We start from the raw sequence: 26760 nt of genomic DNA, 5'->3' as shown, positions 1-26760 counted from the left end.
TCATCCATATCTCTTTTCAACATTAGGGGTAATAAATTCAGAGCATGTAAAAGCCAAATTAAAAAAAAAAATTAAACATTGACCAGAAGATATACCTTCTCCACTGTGATTACACGCCCTTCAAGTACAGAGCGGTTTAAATATTTCACACACCGATCAGCATCCTCAAGATTTGCCATTGTCACAAAGCCAAACCCACGTGATTCTCTTGTCCACGGATCAACTACAAGATGTACATCTATGACCTAAGAATTACAGAAACAAAAAGGAAGATTAAAAAACAGTTGGCAGGCAACATAAATCTCTACAGAAAGACTATTTTAGAATAAGCCGAGTGCATACCGTTCCTTCAGCTGCAAAATGCTTCTCCAGTTCTCTCTTGGTGATCCTAGGAGATAATCCAGTCACATACAAGTTATTTCCAGGATTTTCTGCATCACTTGAGACGCTCCTAAACCAACAGGAAAAGAGCATACAAGATTAAACCAAAATTGCAGAACCAGATAATATCGTGATACTGTTTGTCAGCGAAGTTCACAAACAAACTCGAATAAAAAATCAAGTCCCAACCTTGAATGGCTTCTCGATCTTGATCTTGACCTTGAAAGAGACCTGGATAAGGACCTGCTGTACCTGCTGTACCCCTTGTATGGGGATGGGGAAGGAGAAGGAGAATACCTATGAAACAAAAGAGGAACACTTAAAGGGGAAAAAGAACGCTTCCAACACGGAAATTAGCAAAATAAACACAGGTGGACATCTAACCTTGATCTCCTCGAGTAAGACATCTGCAATGATTCATAAGCAAAATAATAAAAAGAATTAGCAATTATTAAAAAAAAAGTACTATTAAATTAGAACATAGCTAATGGCCTATCCACAAAAATATATCATAATTGATAATCATAAATCAGAAGAGTGAGTTTTCATATGCATAAAAGCAAAGTTAAAAAAAAAAAATTAAGGAAATATTATCCTTCAATAATTATGAAATAACTTGATCAATCTGCCGATATCCTTCCTGTCAGTCTATAAATTATGAAGTACTCATTTGGAATCAAGGATGTCATAAAGTCGATTAAATTTAACATAGAACTATAGAAGTCAATCTTAATCCAATTGCCTTTCTTAGATCTAATATAAATTCTAGCTATACAATCAAACATCAACGCAACAACGATCAGTCCATCGCAGCTTAAAAAAAAAGGGGGAAATTTCAAACCAATCTTCCTTCAATTTCTCAATATCAATTTCAAATCCAACAACATATTTGGGAGGAATCTAAAATTATTCAGCTATACAACACTATTATTTCGACTTCTAAGATCCGATTCAGCTTCTACTCTTTTCTAATTACAAATTTAAAATTGACAAGAATGAACAAACTAAAAACACAAAATCAACAATACATCTAAAACAATTAAACTCAACGATCTCCCTGCATCAAAGGTTATGACGTTTGAAGTATAAGAAAATCAATTCAGCGAAGAGAAAAAAGGCCTTTCTTCAATCCCTCCTTCCTCAAAACTAACTCAATTTCAAACACAACCACACAAATTATCATCAAAATTGAAAACAGATAAAGTGATCTACCACCATCGAGTTCAACAACAACAGAAATGTTCGTATAATAAAATCTTCAAATCCACGCGGAGAACAAGTTTGAATATCTCACGCAACTTCAAACAAACAGATTAAAAGGAAAAACAAAGAAAAACAAGTTCCAATACCTTATGAACCGCAAGAGACAAAAACGACGAGTCGAACTTTCCGAAACCACAGAAATCGCCTGCGCAGTGCTCTCTCAAAGTAAACGACACGATGTGAGTGCGTTTTGGGAAGGAAAATAATGATTGTGTTGAAAGGGTTTATATAGAAGGGAAAAGTGTGAGGTGGTGATTTGTCAAGGGAGAAGTTTCTGGAGAAGCGGACGCCAAACCGTAATTAAACAGACTTTTATTCCTTCGAGTGCGTGCCCTTTTTGTTAGGAAACTACTTTTCGTTTTCGTTTTCTTTTTTTTTTTCAATTAGAGGGGTTAATTATCGTATTTCATACTGGACTTTAATATAGTCACCAGAAAAAAAAATATTGGACTTTAATATTGATCAATTTTTTTTTTACATTCAATTACATAACAGTATATTAATAAAAATATATTTTTAATAGTAATTACATAATCTTTTCTATTAACAACAAGATTTAAAATATGAAAAAAAGAACAAACTAACAAATAACAATTTTTAAAAATAAGATACTAATAAAATACACGTATGAAGATGAAAAAAATATAAGAAGATAAATTAAAGAACACGTGACAATAACTAACTTAAATTGATCGAATAATTAATTTATTTCTCTATTTAAATAAGTGTTAAAATTGTTTTATATATACTATAATTTATAATTTATAGATCAACAGTTAACTAAGTTAGGTATTTATTTTAAAGTAAATAATTGTAATTATAATTAAAAGATATTGTAGTATGTCTAATTTTTATAAAATTTTAACACTACAAAGTACAAACTGAAGCAAATGACCATAATGGACAAAAATGGGCGTTTCTTTATAGAATAGAGTGATAGTTTTTCAGACTGAAAAAAAGAAAAGAAAAAAGTGTTCCTCCGTTGTGAATGTATGATGCTCTGTTCAGTGTTATGGGAATATGGGTTCGCATAATTTGAGGCCATTAGAATAGCCACGTGTTTGGCGAATGTGATTCTTTGCGCTGAAGGTTGAGATTTGAGACCATTCGATAGTGATTTTATTGATTTGATGGTGCCGCTAAATAAGCGAAGAACAAAGATGGTCTATGACTATGGAGCAATATTTACATATTTTCGTGGATGTGCTTAAAACGATATATGTAATTATATTTTTATTTTGGTGACTACTTGAATGTAATTATTTTTATGTAAGATTAATAGTTATAAATTATTAAATAATTTAATTAAATATGTTAAACAATTTTTAATTAATAATTTTCTGTAAAAATAATTATATGTGAATTTTTATTTTTTATTTTAATATAACCTTTAAATATTATAAATAAAAATAAAATAATGATAATTTGAAATACAAGTTAAAATTTGTTGGACGAGAGAATGGCTTCATTCATTTCAAAGTTCCTACATAGGGGCTCTTATCCCCAATCCTCCTATAGTCCTATGGATTCCAACCTTTTTTTGGGTCTAATATTGAACGGAGCTTGTCAATGATTATTGATTACTCAACTAATGATTGTTGATAATACAATCCTTGATGCAGATTTTTCAATGTTATCAACACATCATTGACTAAAAAAGTAAATTTGGAGAAATCATGTTTGTTCTTTAGCAAGAATCCCCCAACTTGGTGAAGGATACGAGATAATAAAAATTCTTAATATTGTTATACAAAGGGAAGGAAGAAATTTAGCACTTTGTATTTTGTACATACCACTGTATCTATAAGCAGCTGGATGGGAGGTATTAATTTAAGTTATTGAATTAATGCTATTGCAATTCCAATTCACTATATATATTGAGAGATTCATGATATGACTTGCAAGAAAATTCTTTTAAGAGTAAAGTATCGTTTTTGTCCTCAACGTTTGGGATAAATCCTATTTATGTCCCTAACGTTTAAATCGTCTTATTTGTATCCCTAACGTTTAAATGAAAAATAGTACTTTGCTTTAACGTAACAAAGTTGGTCATGTTACCACTTTCCAATTAATGGCATCATGATTCTTTCATTCTCCTTCACTAATTTAACATGAAAGAACAACTTTTTGAAGGCTCCCGTAGAAGGAGTGCTGTTCAGCATCTTTTAAAATACTATAGAATGAGAAGTGCCAATCTTGTACATAATATATTAATATATATGATAAAAAAAATAAAAACTAAAAAGAAAACACCAGAAAGGAGCTATTGGTGGTTTTGTCCACATCCTTTTAGAGATCAATATGCAGGAATTAAGTTGTCCTCTAGAAGAATTTACTTATTTTCTAACTTCACTTGATTCCTCATTTGGTGCCACTACCACTTCATTGTCTCGAGCTTTACCCTTTTGTTGATCATAATGAGGACCATAATAAGGACATATACATGTAGGATGTAGTCTTCCGGAGCAAACTCTACACAAGTATTTGGATGTAAAATTCCCAGGTGCATATAACGGACAAGAACATGTTGGATGCTTAGAACTTGAACATATATCACAGCAAGGAAAAATGATTGGACAGGCATCAGTTTGATGCATAATGCTTCCACATATACTACAGGTATCAGAGATGATTTGGCAAAAACATGTAGGATATATGCCTCTTTTGCAAGCTCTACACAAGTATTTGGATAAATTCTCAGGTGTATATAATGGACAAGAACATGTTTTATGCTCAGAACTTGAACATATATTGCAGCAATCAAAAATTAATGGACACACACCAGTTTGATGTGCAACACTTTGGCAGATACTACAACGAGCAAAAATGTTTGAGCAACGATTCGATTGATGCGCGACGCTTCCACAGACGTCACAAGAATTCTCCATTTAAGAAGTAAAAACCAGAAAACCAGAAAGTTCCCTGAATTTGTAGATCTCAGTGTACTGATGATATTGGGATTTGAGAAAGTCACACAACTTTCCAATTCAAACTAAAACCTGTTTGTTGGTGGCAAATTTTCCAAAGTGAACGCCCTTGATGTTCCTTAAAAACTAAACCCTAGAAAGAAAAAATATTAGGCGTTATCATTGCACAGATCAAGGAATCTACAGAATCTTTCACACAATTAAGCCTCTAATTACTATAATTTGTAAACACAATGCCAGAACCTTTAAAAAGCTCCGAATAAATGAGACACCGAGATGCACAAAAAGAGAACAATGGATTTGAAGCGCAAGATCAATTTTCTCTCTACTAACTTGAAATGTGAATATGAAATAGGAAAAGAAGAATTAAAGTTACCCTTAAACCAAAGAGTAGGAGTAGTGATGGTGATGAAGAAGCTAAGTTCGCAGAGGTCGCGAAGCTCAGACAGAATCGGCTGTGATGACGGCGGATGCAACCTCTTAGACTCGACTCGGCTTACCTCTGCGACGCTAATGGTGATTTGTGAGCCCTAACCCTCTTGGGGAGAAATTTTTGTGCGGGATGAAGTAACAGTATCTAGGAATTAATTACAATATAAGCTAATTGTCAACTCTTTTTTATTTTTTATTTTGAAATTCAAAAATTAGGATAGTAGAAAGTTATTTTATTTTTTTAATAGATCTATTTTTTAACTAGTTGGTAGAGTTGACTTCACTTTAATTGATTTCTCAGTGAAATCGATACAAAATTTAGAATTATCAATTTCTTTTTGAATTATTGTACGCACTTTTTTAGTAAAGATATGCAATATATATTTTTGAACATCGAAAGATATATATTGAGCATTTCCAAAAATATTTTCAAAGACAACATTATTAACATTTTGATTACAAAAACCTAAATGCACATGTTTGAAATGCAAGCCATTGAATAGCATTAAAGATGTTTATTTGCAATAGTTTTATCACTATGCCTATTAAGAACTTTATCTATATGCTTAAATTGAGCCATTAAATCATCATAATATTTCACATATAAATTATAGGGGGAATTAAGAATAGAACCCTCATGACATACAAATACACAATTCACTTGATTGTTTAATTTTTTCAATTACTAAACTCTAATTCTGAAAATGCATTTTTTTTCCATCGTTGTGAGCACCATAAAGTTTACCAAACAAGTAGCAAGGCAGACAATAAAGCATCATCTTTTTCTGATGAATATTCTAACCAACTTGAAAATTTCTTAAACAAAGAAAATTAAAAATATCGACGGTGATTGTTATTACCAGAAGTTGGATAGCTAATATTTGATGGTTGGTGTTCATACCCTGGCCCAATAAAGCCAAAAGGCCCAATAAAGGGAGTGGCCTTTAATGTGTTTTCGACCTCTTGTAGGAGGTCGGATTCGACGAATACGGGCAACTTATGTTCATCCACAAAGCAATTGCTTCCTTAAATCTCTCACCTTTTTCTAGAAGAGAGATCTCAATAACCCTAAGATAAAGGGATGGTTATCCACCATCAGAAGTGGAACTACTTCAGCGGTGATTATTGGTACATCACCTATAAATACACTAATACCCCTCAAGTATACTTAAGTTCCAATACACTTAAACCTACTTAACCCCTTACTGACTTAGGCATTGGAGTGTCTTGCAGGTACCACCGCCATCCTTTTCAACACACAACTCGGACGGCGGCTCCCTAACGTAGAACAAGTCAGAGATCACCCTCCTTGAGTGCTTGGGCCTCACAAATAAACCTATTGAAGCAGAGCCACTAGCCACTATCACAGCACAGAAAAGTCAAAAATTCCTGTACAGGAATATAATTACTCGATTAATGGTACTCAGTTTACAGACTCCACATTCAGAAGCTTGTTATCCAACATGAAGATCAAACATCAATTTACATCAGTAGAGCATCCTCAAGCCAATAGACAGGCTAAAACTGTCAAAAAGTCATATTGATAGAGTTAAAAAAGAGGTTGCAGGATGCAAAGAGAGTTTGGGCCGAAGAGCTCCCTCAAGTGCTATGGGCTTATAGAACAACACCTCACTCTACGACTGGAGAAACACCCTTCCGACTTGCATATGGAATAGAAGCCATGATCCCAGTAGAGATCAATGAGCAAAGTCCAATGGTGAGATTTTATGATGAAGTCAGAAACGTTCAAGCCCAAAAAGAAGAACTCGAACGGCTTCCAGAAGTCCGAGAACAAGCACAAATAAGACAAGTGACGTTAAAGCAAAGGATGACAAGTAGATACAATCAAAAAGTCATTCGAAGAAGCTTCGTGACAAATGACTTAGTCCTGATATAAAATGACATCGGAGTAAACAAGTCGGGTGAAGGAAAGCTTGCTGCAAATTGGAAAGGGCCTTTCAAGTTACTACAAAGTGTCTGACCTGAATGGAGCCGAGCTCCCCAGGTCATGGCATGCTTGCAATTTAAAGAGATATTGTAGCTAGAAGTGTGCTCCATTCCCTGATGTACTCTTTTTATCGACTTCACGATTTTTTCCAAGAAGGATTTTCCTGAAGGGAGTTTTAACGAGGCATCAAAACAGGGGCTACGGGAATGAATTTTATTCCCTTAGTAGCCAAAGCATCTTTGTAAAGTCGTGTTTCACTAATGACAATAATTCTTTTTCTTAAAGTTCCATTGACTTAAGCTCGAAAAAACGCAAAAATTCATTGCCTGACCTATGTGGTCGGCAAGATGAAGCGACGAGGTACAAATCGGTGTAAAGAGGGTATAAAAGACGATCATATGAAGCTCGGAAGTAAACGACTTATAAGTCGGTAAACGCCCAAATAGAACAAAATGTATCGTAAAAATAGCCTAAGTTGTGAAAACAATTCAATAACAAAACGAGTTGACGTTCATAATAAAAGAACTCACTCCTTCAAAAATTTAGGACACCTAAAAGAGGGCTTGCGTTAAAGCCTCACAAATAGTTCAAAGTAGTCAGCTATGCTACGAAAATGAACTTATAAGAATCCTAAGAATAAAGGATAGAATGCTAAAGGGCTTCATAAAAAGCCTCATCCACAGTCACTAACATAATTTGACAGTAGCTAAAAGATCTTTTTAAGCATACCTACGAGCCAGAGGATCTTATCATTAAAAGATCAACACTCATAGTAACAGTTGTTAAAAAATCCTTTCTAAAGGATCAAAGTCAGGAATAAACAAACTAAAAGTATTCAAAACATACATAAAGTGTTCATAAAAAAGATCCCACAAGCCGGGCCTTAACAAAAACATTAAATAGGACCAATGAGAGGATTCGGATCATCATCAGGGTGGGAGCTCGGAGGAACCTCTTCAGAAGGAACAACCTCGGGTAGATCTGAAAAACTCGGAGGGACTTTCGAGGAGGTGGCAACTTCGCGGGAAGGAGACTCCACCAAGCGTTGCCTTGCAGTTTTTAGCTCCGAGTCGGTAGGAGGCCGAGGAGGAAAGACTATCTCCCCATCAATTACGACTTTATCAGGATGAAGGGGATACAAGTCAAGGTCGAGAGCAATAACCCGAACCTGGTTCTTCAACACTCTAAACACCTCCTCCGTCCTTTCCACAGCCAATTCCTCCAAATCTATATAACTCTCCCTAAGTTGCTTCATTCCCTTTTCAGCTCCAGATTCTCCCTTAAAACCCTAGCATGATTCTCTTGAGACTTCTTCAGCAACCCCTCAGCCAAAGCACAGGAAGCGGCAGACTCCATCTCCTTATCCCGAGCTTTGAAGAGCTCAGCCTCCAAACTTATTTTTTCCTCTTCCAATCCCTTGTCAGCCTCCTTAAGAGTGGTCACGTCGGCCTAAAGGGCTTCCAAAAAATGCTGTGTAGCATTTAGAGGAGCCTTTTCAAACTCCTTAAGGAGGGCAGAACAGACTCCAGCAGTCTGGATCCCCCTCGAATTAAGACTTTAAGGTGAGTTTTGATAGAAGCATCGTCCATAGCAATAAAGCTATGAGGAAGAACGTGCCTCTCGCAAAACTTCACCCCATCAAACCCAGCATCATCAATACTAACGATGCTGGACTCTGAAGTCTTCTTCTTTTTAGAGGTCGGCTCCAATAAGGGAGGAATTGGAGGAGTAAGGACTAAAGAAGGAGGTGGAAGAGGAGGAGGAAGAGGAGGGTTTACCGACTTGATCTGAGAGGAAGACGCCCCTGAGTCAGACTTGGTCGGAGAGGACGTATTCGATTTGCTACTCTCCTGCAGCTCGGGCACGGGCGTTTATCTTCGCCTCCTGAACCTTCTGGTATGCTTTAGACTCGCTTTTCATTTTTTCTACAAAAAGAAATGAAAGGACATCAAAAACAAGTCGGGGAAATAAGTACTCATCTACAAATAAAAAAAGGGAGGCTACCTAGCTCGGTATGAACATAGCTCGGGGTCCCAAGAAAAAGTTTTGGTGTCAAGGTTCGGAGCCCATCCCTAAGCCTCTCGGAAGAATTCGACTACAGCCTCTTCGACTTCATCCAAATCCATTAAATTATATTTTTCAACAAAGGCTGCCTCTACCCATTATAATAGAAAGCGAGGCTTATTATTCTCGTTTAGGAAAAAGGGATGGTGGCCCTCTACGACTCGGACTTTGAAAAATAAATTCTTGAAATCGTGGAAGGATTTGCCAAAAATAGAAAATACTTTCCAACCTTGAATGACCTTGAAGGAAACCCATTGTTGTTTATTTTTATTAGAAGCAGCGCTAAAAGGCTTAGTAAGATGAAACAGAAAAAAATATCCTTAAAGAAATCGGAAAATCAAGCTCGCGACTGACAAGCTGGTAGATTTTCATGAAACCCCGGGAATTAGGGTGCAATTGAGAAGAAGCAACTCTACAGTAAGAAAGGACTTCAGTTTCAAAATCAGAAAAAGGAAACGTCACCCCAAGTCGGGTGAAAAGACAATCATACATAAAAATGAAGGGGGATTCAGAATCTACAACTCTGCCGAAGCATACTTGGTCCTCTGGGTCGGGAGCAACTAACTCGTACTTCACATTGTCCTCTCCAAAAATACAGAGCCTATGGTGCTTTCGAAACTCATCCACAAAAACGCTATCTACTAAAGGAATTTCACAAAGGACTGATGCATCTACCCATCTCAACAAATCCTCAGGAACCCTCGAAGACATTTTGAAAACAGAGGAACGAGACATATAAGATAGTATACCTACATTACACAAAAAGAAAAGGAATCATTACAAACAAGTTCGAAACAAGAGGCAGTTTTCTTCAAAAAGAGCAACACACAGCCACAAAAGGTATAATCTTTTTAAGAAAAAAAAACGAATGTCCCTAGTGCATACAGAATGAAAGTAACAACAAAGATATATGAAAGCTACATAGAATCTCTCAACAAACACCTAGTCCAGCAAGCAGAGATCATAATAACAGTAGGAACACTGTAAAAAGTACAGCAGCAAGAAACTAACTTTTCTTTGAAATAGAACGAAGGGAGAGTCTTCAACAGAGGAGAAGCGAACGTCTTGACATGCCAAACACTGGTAAACGAAGGGGTTGGATGAAGACGAAGAAGGCGCGAAAGGAAAGAAAGAAAGTTTACAGAAGAAGACGAAAAAGAAGAAAGAGGAAAATGGTCAAAGTATTTATAAGACACCGGGGCAAAAGCGTAAAAAGCCTCACTCATTTAAAAGGTGTGTTGTTACCAATGTAACTGCTCCCCACGTGTTAATGCGAAAAGCCAATGAACGCGACGGTTGGCAGCCCAAAATCACGTCAATTTTCAATTCGAAATCACGTCGGTCTTCCTAGTTAACAGAAGACACTAACTTGAACATCTCTGACTTCAGCTATACTTGAATCCGACTCAAAGTAAAGAAATCGGATTCAAGTAGGGGCACTGTTCATACCCTGACCCAATAAAGTCGAAAGGCCCAACAAAGGGAGTGGCCTTTAATGTGTTCCCGACCTCTTGAAGGAGGTCGGATCCGACGAATACGGGCAATTTCTGTTGATCCACAAAGCAACTGCTTTCTTAAATCTCTCACCCTTTTTTAGAAGAGAGATCTCAACAACCCTAAGATAAAGGGACGGTTATTCACCATCAGAAGTGGAACTACTTCAGCGGTGGTTATTGGTACATCACCTATAAATATACTGACACCCCTTAGGTATACTTAAGTTACAATACACTTAAACCTGCTTAAACCTTTGCTGACTTAGGCGTTGGAGTATCTTGCAGGTACCACTCCCCATCCTTTCCAACACACAACTCGGACGGCGGCTCCCTGACATAGAACAAGTCGGAGATCACCCTCATTGAGTGCTTGGGCCTCACAAATAAGCCCAACCATTATCCGGTTTCAGGTAACTCCCGAAACAGTTGGTATAGATCAACTATTATGTATGCTCTACGAATTTTATCACGTTCATTGACATTATACTACCAAATTGGATGACGCTTTCTTGGATTCCTTTCTAGTAAAGAAATATAACATTTCTTTCTAATCTTGGAACTTTGGCTTCATGTTAAAGTGTATTTTGAATAAAATTAAAGAGCTCAATTACTTGAATTTTTTGTGAAATAAAATTAGAGAGTTGAGTTATTTAAACTCCAACATTATCAGTAACTTTTTTCTCTTAAAATTTGCATCAATTTTATTTTGTTTTCTCATCATAAAATATTTTAATTTTTTTTACCTAAAAAAAATCAAATAATTATATTCACATAAATAAACAAAATTTAAGTATTTTTTATTAATTAAACATCAATAATAATATTTTTTTTCACTAAGTCACTATCAATTTCACTAAAAAAAATTGAGAGAATAAATCTTAAAAATGAGTTCACCATTTATTTATGTGAGCATAAAGAAACAAAATTGTATTGTTTTATAGCCAGAAAATTTGTTTTATTAATTAATAATTTTATACAACTATATAAGCGAAGTGAAAAGTAAGATGAGTAACTTTGCCTTAAGTGATATAATTAAAGACTTGAGTGACAATGAGACTATGACTTCAAAATCATACAGACAGTCAATGAGTCAAGGAACAAGGAACGTAAAAAAAATATATATAATTTTTAGGAATTAAAAAATTTAAAAAATTATTATATTTTATTTTAGTTGGATTGGGCTTTTTATTATTATTATATATATATTTTTTTAAAGTTGGAGGACCAAATTTTCACTTTCTCCATGTGCCTGTCACTAAATTTGCATCTCAATAAGTTTAAAAGATTTAAGTACACAAATTAATTAGATAGTTCGAGTTGTGTTTTAAATAATAAATTTGATATTACTATTTGTATCCTTCACATCTTAGTTAAACAAATCATATTCCAACAAGATTGCAAAACACCATTTTTTTCCAATATAAAAAATAAAACGTGGAATATAATTTCATAAAATTTTAATTATTGATTTCTTGGAGGCCTAAACTCTAAAGGCAAAAGCAAAGATACCAAAACCTCCCTTGTGCATTTCCATTTTGGCATTTAAAATTTCAATTTCATTTTGATCTTCATTTCAAACATAAACCCAAAACACTCGTACAAAGTCCGTGTTACTCGTTGTTGCAGTTAACCTTCCTTTGTAAAAACTAAAAAGTGTAAAACTAAAACCCGCGAAAAATAAAAAACCCTGCAAGCTATGCTTTCTTCATCTTCTTTCTCAAAATCACAAAACACATAGACCGAGTTACTAAATGGATCCTCCGCTCCCAGTCGCAAATGACCTCGGATTCCGGGTCGGGTTCTCGGGTCACAGCGGCCACCTCCGAGTGGAGCCGGTCACCACCGTTGAGCGCCCCAACCCTCTTAGGTCCATTCCCGATTTCGTTCTGGTCAGTTTCTTATCTACTATTATTCCTTTCTTTTACCGCCTCTTTTTTTTTATTATTATTCTTAAATTTTAGGTTTTTGCTCTATCATAGTGTTAGTTTAATTATTCCTTCGGCTTCAAGTTTCAAATTAATTGTTACTTTGATCAATTACCTCTACAGTTGAGCCAGATTAGTTGGGTTTCCAGTTATAGGTGCTGCTGAACTATGGGTTTCACCCAAAATATTTAAGGTTAATACTGACATGAAGAAGATGTAACTGATAACTGAGAGATGGATTGACTAAACTGTTTAACATACATCACGTGAGTAGTCACTAGGATTTAAATGGAAGTACTAGCATGTATTACTATTATTTGCGTTTGGTCCTAGTGGAATATGTTAGTTCCCACTTGTGGAGACTCACTGTAGGAATATGTTACTTAGTGCCATAAAATGTAGGTATTTGAAGTTGAAGATAGTTTAATTGCTAAAAGTTTTACATTGTTGTTCAATTAGATGCTTGTGTTTGTATGACTTTTGAGATGGTGGATGGTTACATTAAGTACTTTTGCTTTGCTTTATCCGGCATTTCATTTAAATATATCTTTAACATTTGTAGTGGTCAGAACTCAGAAGAAGAAAAGTTTTAGATGAAGAGGCCAAAAGTCGCAGCATGTCTATATTCATGGTTTAAAATAGCATACAATGGTGTCACTTGATTTATTTAGCTGATCAGATATAATGTGAAAAGAGTTTTTACCATGTTTTACTTTAGGGTTTAGGGTTGTTCAAATTACAATTTGGATTGAAGTTGTCTTCCTTCTTAGAATGTTTTAATTTCAATATGAATTCTTATTTTATTTTTTCTTTTAAAGTTTTATTATTTACATTTAACAATGGGGGATGGCTTTTTCTATAGCTTATTCACTTTTTCAAAATCAAGAACAGTTGGAACTAGATAATTTTGATTTCAATCTGGGATAGAAGTTTTATTTTTTAAAAACCTGGTTTGGTGGTTTTCCAAACGTGAAAGCTAAACAGGTTGTTGTTGTTGTATGTGCTCCATCTTATCAATTCATAACCAAATTGAATAAATATTTGACTTTTATTCTGCAAAATATCGAGGAAAGAATGGTTTGTTATTATGTACTATTGCTTGTTTGTTTCAAGCAAGGTAGTTCAAATCGAAACAGTTGTGCAAGAAACTATAGTTAAGCAGCACATTATCATATTATTTGAGCAGAAACCATTTACATTTATATTTTGTGTGCTAAACTTGATTACTTGAATATGTAGCTAAAAGACCGTATTACACTTAACTAAGCTTTTATTTTTAAAGCAAGCTAATGATGTAAATTTAATTTACATTCTATACTTATATGTTTACACCATGCATTTAATGAAATTAGTTACATCTTAATCTTAATATCATGCTGGTTACTGACATAAAAAGATGAGTATTTTAGTTTCATTCTATAAAAAGATTTATGAATTGTACAATGAAGAAAAAAAGGATGTTAAATGCAAACATTTGAGTCAGTTGCTTATTTATTTTCTAAGTGTCAAAAGACTGAATCACAACTAGCAAGTTAAATGGATGTGTTAATGCTTTTGCTTTTTACATCTCACCCCTTGCCTCACAACCTTTGGCTACATTTTTTTTTCTATTTTACTGTTAAACATCAAAGCCCCGAGTCGAACTTCTATTTTGATTGCTAATTTTGGGTCCTTTATTTCAGCCACCTGCATTTCCCAGTGAGACCCCTGAATCTATAAAAAACTATATAGAAGAGACATATCTCAAGCCAAGATTGGATCCTGATGAGTTTTCACCAGAAAAAGCTGGGAGGCAATGGGAATTTGATTGGTTTGACAGGGCTGAGGTTCCTCTAGAGCCATCATTACCACGGTCTGTTGTAGTTCCAATTTGGGAACCACCATTTCGACGATCAAATAGTGAATTGGTTAAAGGAAGATGGGAACCAAAATTTGAGGAGGTGTGAAGTGCTTTGTTTATTATATCTGTGTTCCCAGAAGATGTTCCATTTAGTTTGATACAAGGATATGCACTTGCAATTTTGAATCTGTATTGAGAAAGCTTTGGTTGCAACAATAAAAATAATTAATTTAAGTTTCTTAATTGATTTTCTTTTGCTTTCATCCCTGGTGCCTATAATGTTTTATTAGGTGGATGTATCAGATCTAACATCAGGAGCTGTAGAATCTGGGCCATTGCCCCGTACTTCTGCGAAGGACTTTGTTAGAGGAAGCATCAATAATCGGCCCTTCCGCCCAGGTGGTTTGGATGATTCCCAAGCAATGGAAAGAGTTCTTCCGGAAGGTGCTTCAAATGGTGACTGGGTGCATGAAATTTTGAGTGGTGGGTCGGCTCAGACAATCCCTCCCAGCTTAAAGCATGGAGTGGACCTTGGTGCGCTCAAGGTTATTTATATTCTTGTTATTCATTTTGTGATGGATAGCACTTCATGTTTTAACTTGTTCATATTTCATAGTTTGGATTTGCTATGACTCATGTAAGTTGTGTTTTTATCTTATTTAAGCCATATCCATACTCATGGACTGTTTATGAGGATACCAAGTCAATCAAGAGCTTGTCGGTTGAAAAACTGGTCAGTTTATCATTCTGTTGCCATTTTCTTCATCCATATTTGTGAAAAAATGTTTCTATGTTTACACATGTTACTGTGAATTTAAGTATGTGCCTTTTCGATTATATTTAAGAAACAATCATATACATGAGGTGATCAAAGAAGATCTACGTATGGACAGTCACTGTAGATATGATACATGATAGAGTTCAATGGTGTTCTAATCCATGTAGCCGGCCCCACCTAGTGGGATAAGGCTTTGTTGTTGTTGTATTGACTAGTTCTTGAATCATGCATGTTATGTAGAGGGGACTATCTGTTCAATTTGATGACCTATTTAAGAAGGCTTGGGAAGCTGATGTTGTTGAAGAACAAGAGGAGGATGCTACTAAAGAACAAGAGGATGGTATTTGACCTACACTTATAACTTATTGACAAATGCAGATATTCTGACCTGCATTTTCCATTTGGAATTTCTTGCATTATATTGTAATGAAATGGAACCAATGCATATCTCCATTACACCAAATTTTTTCTGGTCTATTTTGTGGTTGATGATGATGTTATTTGCAAAGGTAATTTATCTGAAGCGGAGACTGTTACCTTGGAAATTGAAGCTGGGACGGCTGAGGAATTCAGCCAAGCACATGACAACGAAATATCACTTGATGATATTCTGTCAGCTGACTCAGTGGAATCAAAACTGCATTTGGATGGATTCAGAAATGAAGTTGGGCAGCAGAAAGTAAGTAGTTATGAGCAGACGTCATTGTAAGTTTTGCATGAGATGCTTCATGTTTCTTGCCATGAATAATCATTTCATTGCTTTTTGTTTGACAATGCTTAAGACAAGAAAGCTATTCTTTTGGCAGGCTTGGGCTATGCATGAGGCCAGTGGACGAATTGCAGAACGCTTTTATGAACTCGTTCCTGATATGGCACTTGAATTTCCCTTTGAATTGGATTCTTTTCAGAAGGAGGTATACTTAATTGTGTTGTGGTAATTTCTTCTTATTTGTCATCTGGGTAAACAACCATATTCTGGCACAGATGTCTGAAAACTGCAAATATAGGCACTCAGTAGTTGTTAAGTAGAAGCACTGGATAAAGGCAAGAAAGCAAAACGGTTCCCCCGTTTATTTGTTTATTTTATGCCTTCAATTCAAGTAATTGCTTTTTGAGATAACAATTTATTTCATTCCTTTTCCTTTTTGGCTGAAAGAAAATAAGAATAGTATTATGAAAAAGGCAAAGTAATACAAGATCGGAATGCAAGAAATTCTCCTATCAAGAGCAAAGAAATAACAAGATAATACTATCCAAGAAGCATAACTTACAACCTCAAGCAAGATGAAGACTAGTTCCTCTAAAAAGATCATGAGTGTTACACCAAATACAGGCCAAATGCTAACCCTATCTCACAAAACAAGCTTGTCTTAAAATTTATCACTGAAGGAGCTAGAATTACACTCCAACCAATTACCCCCCAAACGGTGTCATGTATGGCACATTGCCACAAATTCGTTCTGCCAAAACCAGTCAACAAGAACTGATCTAAGGTTACAGGGAACGCGCAACATTCCACAAAAGAACTCACCTTTTGACTTTTTTCCCCCATATCTTTCTTATGGCACAAGCTACACTTTCTACTTTTACACTTGTTTTCTTCCTTTATATTTCTTTCCTTTATCTTTGCTCATTTGTCTGTTAGTTAGTTCATGCTCCCGAAAATGCATTAAGTTGAATGTATTAATGTTTGGGATGTCACATCATCCGAAATTCTTGATGATACAGGTGTCCGTTCTTAATTGGAAGCATTTCTTTTGGCCTCTTCAGATTGGATCATATGCTGTTGGCAGACCTTTGTCAATTTTTTAATTAGTTTCGTTATAAGTCATCTTTTGTTGAAGAGATTTATGTTCTTCGTAGCTTGCAAAATTGCAGAGGATTATTCTTTCTGATAGTCGATAAATTTTCATTTTACCCTTAATTACGAGAAGTCACGTAGATTGTATTAAGTTAATAAGAGTAGCCACATGATTGTATTATCTTTAATCATGAGAAGTTACGTAGATTGTGTGATTTTTTAATATGACTAGTCACTTAGCTTTTATTATCTTTCAATGGCATTTCTAGCTCTGAATATTCTGTTTATATTCTTCTTTCTTATAATTTTTGTTTCTCCCTTTATAATCATTGCAGGCTATTTATTATCTTGAAAAAGGGGAATCTGTTTTTGTGGCTGCTCACACATCAGCTGGAAAGACAGTTGTTGCTGAATATGCATTCGCTTTAGCATCAAAAGTATGCCTTGGACTTTGACTGTCAGTTCAGTTTCTTTTTCTTTGTGCTTCTTTGTGTAGTAGTTGCATGACTTGAAGCTTCAACCACATTGCATGATACCATTGAGCACTGTGATTAAATTCAATAGCGCTTTAGGTCAACTATCCTCAGTATGTTGACCTTAGCTTATATTATTATTCATCTACCTTAAATTTGACTGCATAACAAGGAGTGTCTCAAATTCATTTTGAATTTTCTTTTTCTATATTCTTATACAGCACTGCACTAGAGCTGTGTATACTGCTCCAATAAAAACAATCAGCAATCAGAAATACAGAGATTTCTGTGGGAAGTTTGATGTTGGGCTTCTTACTGGCGATGTAAGCTTGAGGCCTGAGGCTTCTTGTCTCATTATGACCACTGAAATTTTAAGATCGATGCTGTACAGGGGTGCTGATATTATTCGTGACATTGAATGGGTAAAGAACTCAATATAAGACCGGTTTTATGAATTTGTAGCAATTTAAATTCATTTGCTTATTTATTTTCTGCTAAAACCTGGTAGGTAATATTTGATGAGGTTCACTATGTCAATGATGTTGAAAGAGGTGTTGTTTGGGAAGAAGTAATTATCATGCTTCCAAGGCACATCAATATCATCCTCCTTTCAGCCACGGTACTCACTACTACTACTACTCATAAAATGGTCGTCAATTGATTTGCTAATTGGAATGAGTTATTCTTGATATTCTGTGATCTGTGTAAAACACTTTTGGTTCTGATACTTCTGAAGCTGTACTTGTTTGCGACAACTGAAAGAGCAATAAGCATTGCAGGGTGGCCATGAATATTTTCATAATAAAAAGTAAAGAAAAGTTTGGAGACCGCATTCTGTAAGCTGTAAATTTAATTGTCTATTTTTCTTATCACTGTATTTCTACGTTGCAACATCAGTTCATTGTAATTGTTGCTTGTTTCATATCTCCATGGGCCCTAAGATTGTCATCCCTTTTGCATTGTATTATTCTGCAAAGCTATTTTTTTCATTTCCTTGCAGGTACCTAATACTGTTGAATTTGCGGATTGGATTGGTAGGACAAAACAAAAAGAGATCCGTGTCACAGGGTAAGTAGTAAATCTCTGTTATGGTCTTGAGGGCCATTTAGTAGTTGAAATTCTATTCAACATGTAGGACCTTTATTTCTAACATTACCTTTTTTCTGGAAATGTGTGAGAGCATGCCAACAACAATATATAGATCTCAGATATGGGCGGCGGATGTGCTCAATAATCATATTAAATCAATATTTGATCTACCTTGGTTGAAATTTTTACCGTATGAATGAATTAGTAATTACAGTGTGCAAATCAATATTTGGATTTCCTCTTTAACTTGCGGTTTTATTTAATTTGTAACACTGTTCATCTCCTATTCCATATATTTTCCTTTTATCCGGAGCATCACTTAATCCATGAAATTTAGGTTTTGGTTTTGATTTTGTTATTAATATTATATAAGATATATCATGTACATCAAATATTTAGATTTAAATGGTTTAACCGTAGATATCGCTGATCACACTTAGGTGGTGTAAGACTTGGTTGTTATTATTATTGTTGTTTATATAATATGAACAGTGAGAATAGATTTAAGTAGCTTCTATTATTTCTATTTGTAGGGTATGTTGATTTTATTTATTTTATTTATTTATTTGACACCATAGATACATACTGAAATCCACGCTGAACATAAAATAGAAGTTTTAAATTCCCTTGACTATCTTGAATCTCTTGTAGTTTTTCCTATTATAATGATCAATTTTATCACCAGGACAACAAAAAGACCTGTCCCGTTGGAGCACTGCCTATTTTATTCTGGAGAACTTTACAAAATTTGTGAAAATGAAACATTTCTGCCTCAGGGATTGAAAGCTGCAAAAGATGTTTCAAAGAAAAAGAATTTGACAGCTGGTGGTTCCGGGCCAAAGACGGGGACTTCAGCAGGCCGTGACAATGCCCGAGTTCAAAAACGGGATAATACATCTCGAGGAAAACAGCATGGGAATAATTTCTCTGGAACTGGCAGAGGCTATCAGAATAATGGCAATGGCCAGAACAATTGGGAACTGAGGAGAGCAGATGCTTCAATGTGGTTGATGCTGATCAACAAACTCTCCAAAAAGTCATTGTTGCCTGTATGTTGATTATGTTCTTGTTAATATTTTAAGTTAAATTACTGAAGAAATCTTTTGTAAACTATTTCCAGTATAGGAACAGTTAGTTAATTGGTTAAAAATGTTATAAACAATCACTTAGTAGCGGACCACTTTAGTGACTGGTTGTTTCTAAAATATACATATTTTTACTGAATTACTTTTTTTGGTTCTCACTCTCTTTTACTGAGTGCTAGACCATAATTTAATGTTAAAAGTGGTTCTAGTGTTTCTGAATTTCCTTTTCATAAGAAATTTTAATAGGATTTCGGAGCTCTTGATTCTATTATTATTATTAGGTCAAAATTACAGCTCGCTATTAATACTTGTTTTTTTTAATTGATACCTGTAAACTCTTTTTAGACATTTATTTTTTCCATGATCCTAATGGACCTAGACTGTGAAGTCCCAGATGGGGAATGATTTCATTGGTTGATACTTGATATGGCAGGTGGCCTAGTATAATAATTTGCTCATCTGTTACTGTTGTTAATGTGTAGTTCTGGGTCCAGTCCTTTTTTTCTTTTTATTTATTTTTTTATTTTTTTAAAAGCAAAATTCATCTCTTCAACGGAGAAAATTGTTAGCATTGTTGTTATTGTTGTCGTTGTTAATTTATTTTTGCATTTGTAATTTCCTTGGGAGTGCAGGTTGTTATATTTTGTTTCTCTAAGAACCGCTGTGATAGATCAGCTGATAGTATGACAGGAACTGACCTCACAAGTAGCTCAGAGAAAAGTGAGATTCGAGTTTTCTGTGACAAAGCATTTTCACGACTAAAGGGTTCTGACAGAAATTTACCGCAGGTTTGTTGTCCAACAGCTTAGTATTTTTCTATTTGAGCTGGTCTTCTAGTTGTTTATGTTATTTCCAGGTTGTTCGAGTCCAAGATCTTCTTCGTAGAGGGATTGGCGTCCATCATGCTGGCCTCCTTCCAATTGTAAAGGAGGTTGTTGAAATGCTATTTTGCCGTGGTGTTATCAAGGTGAGATGCTTTCATTTTGTTATATATGACATTCATGGTTTCCTCTGACCTTACGTAAAAGCATACTCTTTGAGAAAGATGCTACAAGCTACTTTATTTTGTCTGTTTGTATTTAACTTTTAATTGTCATCGAACATCCTGGCTTTTGTTCTTCTAGGTCTTGTTTTCAACGGAGACATTTGCAATGGGAGTAAATGCACCTGCTAGAACTGTAAGTCTCTTTTAAGTGATGCTGCTAACACTGGAGATGATGCATTGGAATTTTCAAGCAAGGCTATGTCCATAAGTATATTCAAATTCAAATAATTTTGTATACATATTTACTCAGAAACTTTATTTTATTTTATTTTTTAAAATTAAATGATCTTGACACTCAAAGAGTGGAAAGTTTACTGGATCAGGCACTCAAATAACATGATATAGAGACAAAAAGGTACAAAAAACTCACTCATATAACTCGAGCAAAGGGGTCTCAAGAAGGAAAGACATGAAAGCATAACATTGAAAATCTACCTATTTAAAAAATGTAATCATGTGATTCACAGTCACACCCAGTGTAACTGCTGCTAGCAAATAGGCTGCTATGTTCATAGTTTTCTGTTTGTCCTTTTCAATATCAACAAGTAAGAGGGTGATTAATTTTACAAGCTTTTTTATCTACTTGCCAGTGTTGAAAAACATGTGATTACTTTTAGTTCCAGATATGACATAGTCTGAATGGAAATTTGGACATTTAAATTCCTTTTGCAGGTAGTCTTTGATGGTCTAAGGAAGTTTGATGGGAAGGAATTCAGGCAGCTATTACCAGGAGAATATACTCAAATGGCAGGACGTGCTGGCAGAAGAGGACTTGATAAGATTGGTACTGTCATTTTAATGTGTCGTGATGAACTCCCAAAGGAAAGCGATCTAGAGCATGTTACTGTTGGAAGTGCAACTCGTCTGGAGTCTCAGTTTAGGCTAACCTATATTATGATCCTACATCTCCTTCGAGTTGAAGAATTGAAGGTACACATGGCAATCCTTTTCTTTTCTCTTGCAGTTTTCTGCTTTCTAGTAGCAGAAAGAGTGAGAATGAGATAAATCTATTTTGATAGAGATGTCAATTTGAGATCAGTTTAGAAGAGGGAACTCGATTTCTTAAATAAATGCAAGACTGATTCCTCTATTTGTCATCCTGCTACTCTGAAGATCCTGTTATTATGAAGATCAACTCTAATCTCATAGTAACGTCATTGCTGGGTTTGTTTTGCAACCAGAAAGTATGGTCATATTGGGAGATGTTGGACATGTGTGTCACTGGTCTTCTTTGATGGTCTAACTTATTTCTGACAGGATAACAAAGTATTAGTGTTTTTCTGATAGATAGCAAACCATTCACATGCTTTTTCCAAATAACTTACATTTTTAAGAGGGATGGTTTATGAGATGGTATTAGAGTTTTTATGATCGAGGTGTAGTGTTTGATGTTTGTTGTGCCTTATTCTTCTACAAAAATTAAGTTTCAGCACAAGGTGCAAATGAACATGTTCACTGTCCATGCTTAAAGTTCAAAAGAGACTCTTGTGTGAGAGGACATATTAGATAGAAAACCATTCACATGCTCTTTAGCCAACAACTTTGAGAGATAAGAAAAGAGAGTGGAGATTCTGTGGAATTTTCTACAAAGGGGGATATTATATTGGTGGTGATGGGAGGTGAAAAGAAGAGAATAGCAGAATTGGTGCTTGGGAAAGACTTGAACCTCTCAAACTCTAGTACTATTTTCTGATCTCACTTGTATCTTACTGGTATTGCACAAGCTTTTGAGTATACATATCATAGTATGTTCATTTTTCTTGTTCTTGTACTGGTTTCTGACAGTTAAACTGGATTGGATTATGATTAATTGGGAGTTGATTCGAATCCAATAAGATATATTATTAGGACAACCATACTACATGGATATCAGGAATCAGTCACCAATCAATCACCCATATAGAAATGCAGAATGACCCATATTTACATTTATAATCAAATTTCATAAATAATATAATCAAACTAAATTCACCTTTATAATCAGACTTTATAAACAATATAATCAAACTTAATTCACATTTATAATCAAAATACAAATAAAAATATAAAAGTACATAGGTGGCTGATTTCGGTATTCATGAAAAGTTTGATTATTCTGATGTGAAAACATTACTTTGCTATGAAAAGTGTGATTATTCTGCTGTGAAAAGTTTGATTATTTTGGTGGTTGATTAGTTGGAAAAATATGTGAAACACATGAATATACACTTTACGTGGTGGGTTCTTGGTGTTCATAGAGCATTTTTGGTTTTAGGAGGCAGTTGGATAAAGTGTAGAATGAAAGACTTCAAAGGGATATGTTCTGTTCTAATATATTACAACCTGTGCATGGTTCAACATGACCATTTAGTAAATGGTAATAACTCTCAGCAATATTGCAATTGCAGCCTCCATCATTACAAATTTTGTATTAATGAAAATACTATCATTAAATACAAATATTATTTTCAATTTATTTAAACAGTTTTAAGTTTCATCCCTTTTGATCGTGTCATAAAAATTTGACGGTGTTTTGCATTAGTTGTCATCTGATCTAGTTCATGTAGCTTATCAAACTTAACAGGGGGACAAGTGTTGGTTGTTATTTTTATTCTCAACTCTCTTGTTGAATTATTATCACATTCGTTGCAGGTCGAGGACATGCTAAAAAGAAGTTTTGCAGAATTCCATGCTCAAAAAAAACTTCCAGAAATGCAACAACTTTTGAAGTTAAAACTTAATCAGCCCACAAAAGCTATTGAGTAAGCCAATATCCTGTCCTTCTCTTCAGTATTATTGTCTCGGGCTTCCTTTCACATCTTTCATTAGAGAATCTTTTGGCCATCATAATTTATACTCGTATATTTAACTGCATCTCATGGTAGATGAGGATACTGTGCGTGTGTATTTGTACATAAGTGCAAGGGAGTTTTCATTCATCTATCTGCATGCATATGATCCTATTCCTTTCTCACCTCAGATGAGTGGGGGTTCCCTTTGATGAGATTTGTTATTAGGTGTCCTGATTGATTTTTAAATATTCATATTGATGACCAGTTATCAGCTGTCAGATTTTCCCCCTAGAATGTTGCTTATTTTATTTTTCTGTGATTTCTGATGCTTGCCTTTTCCCCCCTCCCAATTCAGATGTATAAAGGGCGAACCAACCATTGAAGAATACTATGATTTATATACAGAAGCTGAGACATACAGCAACCAAATATCAGAGGCAATAATGCAATCGCCTAATACACAACAATTTCTTACAACTGGAAGAGTTGTAGTCGTGAAATCAGAATCAGTGAGTTTTTATATCTTCTAAAACAAAACTACTGAAACATAATTGAGTTGTGATGTGAATGAGGATAGCAGTGAAACTAAATTCTCATCAAAGCCAACAACTCTCAGAGCTCAAACATTTATTCTTGCTTTGATTCACTAGTTTAAGTGTTTGATATGCATCTTCAAGTTGCAGGAATTAAAATAGTGGACCTAATGTGAATGTGAAATACTTTCTTTATGTTGTTATGATGCTATAACTGCTTGTGAAGCTAGTTTAAGCCATAATGTAATGGAGTACTGTTTTCATAAAATGTTCATTTATTGTCTTGGGATCGAAATCTCGAATTGCCATTTGATTCCTTAACAGTGTAATTGGAGCTTAACCTGTATGATAATTTGCAGGCCCAAGATCATTTGCTTGGGGTGGTTGTGAAAACTCCTTCTCAAACTAACAAGTTATATATTGTTTTGGTGATTAAACCTGACATGCCATCCTCAGTGGAAAATGCAAGTGGTGGTGGTTCACAGAATCAAAGTAATGCATTTGACCAAGGTTATTTTGTCATGCCAAAATCAAGGCGTGGTATAGGAGATGAATATATTACATCTGTTTCTGCCCGCAAAGGAAGAGGTGTCATCAATATCAAATTGCCGTATCTTGGTTCTGCTAGTGGAATGGGCTATGAAGTCCGAGAAGTTGATAGCAAAGAGTTTCTATGCATTTGCAGTAGCAAAATTAAAATTGACCAAGTTGGACTTCTTGAAGATGTTAGTAACTCTGTTTATGCAAAGACAGTTCAACTTCTTCTGGAATTGAAATCAGATGGAAATAAGTATCCTCCAGCTCTGGATCCTGTGAAAGGTATTACCATTTACCATTCTGTGTTTCAAAAAAACTATTGAATTTGATCATTTTTTCTCTTGTCAATACTGTCACTTGTACGTGGCTTTTTGGGCATGTTAAGTTGCAAAGGCATGAAACATGGCTGAATTATAGAAACCATTTCTTTGCAATCGATTTTTTAAACATTAGTTCCTACCTGTAAGCCGTAATGCTGATCGTTTCTACAGTTGAGGCTGTTTTTCACACTCATTTGGGTTTAGGGACGTCTTCATCTTCTCTTGTAACATTTGGGCGAACAGTTCTGATTATAAAACCTAGGCTTAATCGAGTATCACTTTAAATTTGTTTCAGATCTTAAGCTGAGAGATGTGATACTTGTGCAAACATACCACAAGTGGACTAAGTTGTTAGAAAAGATGTCTCAGAATCCGTGTCATGGGTGTATAAAATTGGAAGAGCACCTAAAGTTAGCTAAAGAGATGAAGAAGCACAAAGAAGAAGTACATGCTCTTCAGTTTCAAATTTCTGATGATGCACTTCAACAGATGCCTGACTTTCAGGGCCGGGTAAATTAAATAATTTCTTTAGGATTCATTAAAGTTAGTATACTGTAAAGTGAGAAATTAAGGTTTATTCACTGTTGGATTATTTGGTGAGACCTATATAGAATAGAAGTTATTGATATAATGATTAATAACCCTTCACTTACTACTTACTAAGACGATGGTAATCCTTGTTTTTTATGCTCAACTGTACTCTTTCTCCAGATAGATGTGCTGAAGGAAATTGGATGTATTGATGAAGACCTTGTTGTTCAAATGAAAGGACGTGTCGCCTGTGAGATGAATTCTGGGGAGGAGTTGATTTGCACTGAGTGCTTGTTTGAGAACCAACTGGATGATCTTGAACCAGAAGAAGCGGTGGCATTAATGTCTGCTTTTGTATTCCAGCAGAAGAACACATCTGACCCTTCACTCACACCGACACTGGCCAAAGCAAGACAAAGGTAACTCACAATTGTGTATTTCTGAAATTCTATTTAAGCAACCTAGAAGCCTATGCCAAGTAAAGGCATCGATAATCATTCATATAACAAAATGTTTTCGTCTTGTCTTGTAAGAAAGGCAGCTTAGTGTACAAGGCCTGTTGGTTTGGGTCTGGGAAATGCACATATCCTTGTATCCATAAAATCAAAGAGATTGTTTCTAAAATTTAAATCTGTTAGACTGACTTTCAATTCGCATGGCAGCAACCTTTACCAGTACGTCATTTTATCTTGCTGCATTCAGACGTCAGATTGTAATGAAGAGTTGAATTTTATTATGAATTCCTGGTTTGATGTATTTGTTACAGATTGTACAATACAGCAATAAGGCTTGGGAAACTTCAAGCTGACTTCCATCTGCCAATAAACCCGGAGGAGTATGCCCAAGAAAATCTCAAATTTGGTCTCGTTGAAGTGGTTTATGAATGGGCTAAGGTTTCTTCCTACAGACAATTACAAATTCAGTACTTCTACCATTGATTTGTTGTGATCCATTGTCAAATCTCTAATTTCCGTTGCAGGGTACTCCGTTTGCCGATATCTGTGAACTTACAGATGTTCCTGAAGGTCTGATAGTAAGGACAATTGTCAGGTTGGATGAGACCTGCCGCGAGTTCAAAAACTCTGCCGCTATTATGGGGAATTCTGCTCTCTGCAAAAAAATGGAGATAGCTTCTAATGCAATAAAGCGTGACATTGTATTTGCAGCTAGCTTGTATATTACAGGCGTATGATCATTATTGCAAACGTTAATGTTAGGTTTAGTAATGCTTGTACATAATGAATTCATAGCAATTCTTGTAGCTCCTTTTGTATGTACCTTACCACTTCTTTTACCCCTTCCTGTCTCTTACTCTTAATGAATCCTTATTTATGATTTCAGGATAAGATGCATGCTATACAAAATATTTAAACAAAATGGCTGGTCATGATGTGAGTTTTTTGGATTTTTTTCAAGCAAAGTCGATCTGCATATTAAGAAAAAAACATTTCTGGATTGAGGGAAGTCAACTTGATAATAGTCATCTCTTATCTCTTTATATAAAATTTTGTTGTGTGAGAA

At 35.0% G+C, this 26760-nt stretch overlaps 2 protein-coding genes and 1 long non-coding RNA gene across 4 annotated transcripts in view; 1 reads left to right on the top strand and 2 right to left on the bottom strand.

Annotated features, from left to right (window-relative positions):
* Positions 1-1895, bottom strand: part of LOC107494646 (serine/arginine-rich splicing factor SR45a) — a 3245-nt gene extending 1350 nt beyond the window's left edge. Inside the window, exons 1-5 of the mRNA XM_016115714.3 lie at positions 1731-1895; positions 766-788; positions 571-678; positions 343-451; positions 96-245 (exon numbers count right to left, since the gene is read on the bottom strand). Of these exons, the coding sequence (XP_015971200.1) occupies positions 96-245; positions 343-451; positions 571-678; positions 766-788 (390 nt within the window). The 5' untranslated portion in view covers positions 1731-1895. The remainder of the gene's footprint in view (positions 1-95; positions 246-342; positions 452-570; positions 679-765; positions 789-1730) is intronic.
* Positions 1896-3681: 1786 nt separating this feature from the next.
* On the bottom strand, positions 3682-5139 carry LOC110277810 (uncharacterized). Its single transcript, XR_002370661.2, has 2 exons — positions 4948-5139; positions 3682-4704 (listed from the first exon to the last, which is right to left on the bottom strand). It is a non-coding gene; the product is annotated as an uncharacterized LOC110277810 (long non-coding RNA).
* A 6993-nt stretch (positions 5140-12132) lies between these two features.
* Positions 12133-26533, top strand: LOC107494504 (DExH-box ATP-dependent RNA helicase DExH11). 2 transcript variants are annotated; one of them, XM_016115575.3, is made up of 23 exons: positions 12133-12400; positions 14119-14376; positions 14567-14821; positions 14941-15009; positions 15295-15394; positions 15564-15733; positions 15861-15968; positions 17191-17292; positions 17550-17750; positions 17837-17947; positions 18329-18396; positions 19103-19466; positions 20135-20290; positions 20359-20469; positions 20627-20680; positions 21220-21477; positions 23179-23288; positions 23674-23827; positions 24211-24670; positions 25004-25218; positions 25420-25658; positions 26006-26132; positions 26219-26533. In XM_016115575.3, the coding sequence occupies exons 1-23, from the start codon at positions 12263-12265 to the stop codon at positions 26429-26431; spliced, it is 4041 nt and encodes a 1346-aa protein (XP_015971061.1). In that variant the 5' UTR covers positions 12133-12262; the 3' UTR covers positions 26432-26533. The 2 variants fall into 2 exon arrangements, with proteins under 2 accessions (XP_015971061.1, XP_015971117.1); XM_016115631.3 differs by lacking the exons at positions 12133-12400; positions 14119-14376 and having other exon boundaries at positions 14646-14810.
* The last annotated feature ends 227 nt before the right edge of the window (positions 26534-26760 follow it).

The sequence above is a fragment of the Arachis duranensis genome, chromosome 1 (assembly GCF_000817695.3).
Source record: "Arachis duranensis cultivar V14167 chromosome 1, aradu.V14167.gnm2.J7QH, whole genome shotgun sequence".
Taxonomy (NCBI): Eukaryota; Viridiplantae; Streptophyta; class Magnoliopsida; order Fabales; family Fabaceae; genus Arachis; species Arachis duranensis.
This window is presented reverse-complemented; position numbering and strand designations above follow the sequence as displayed.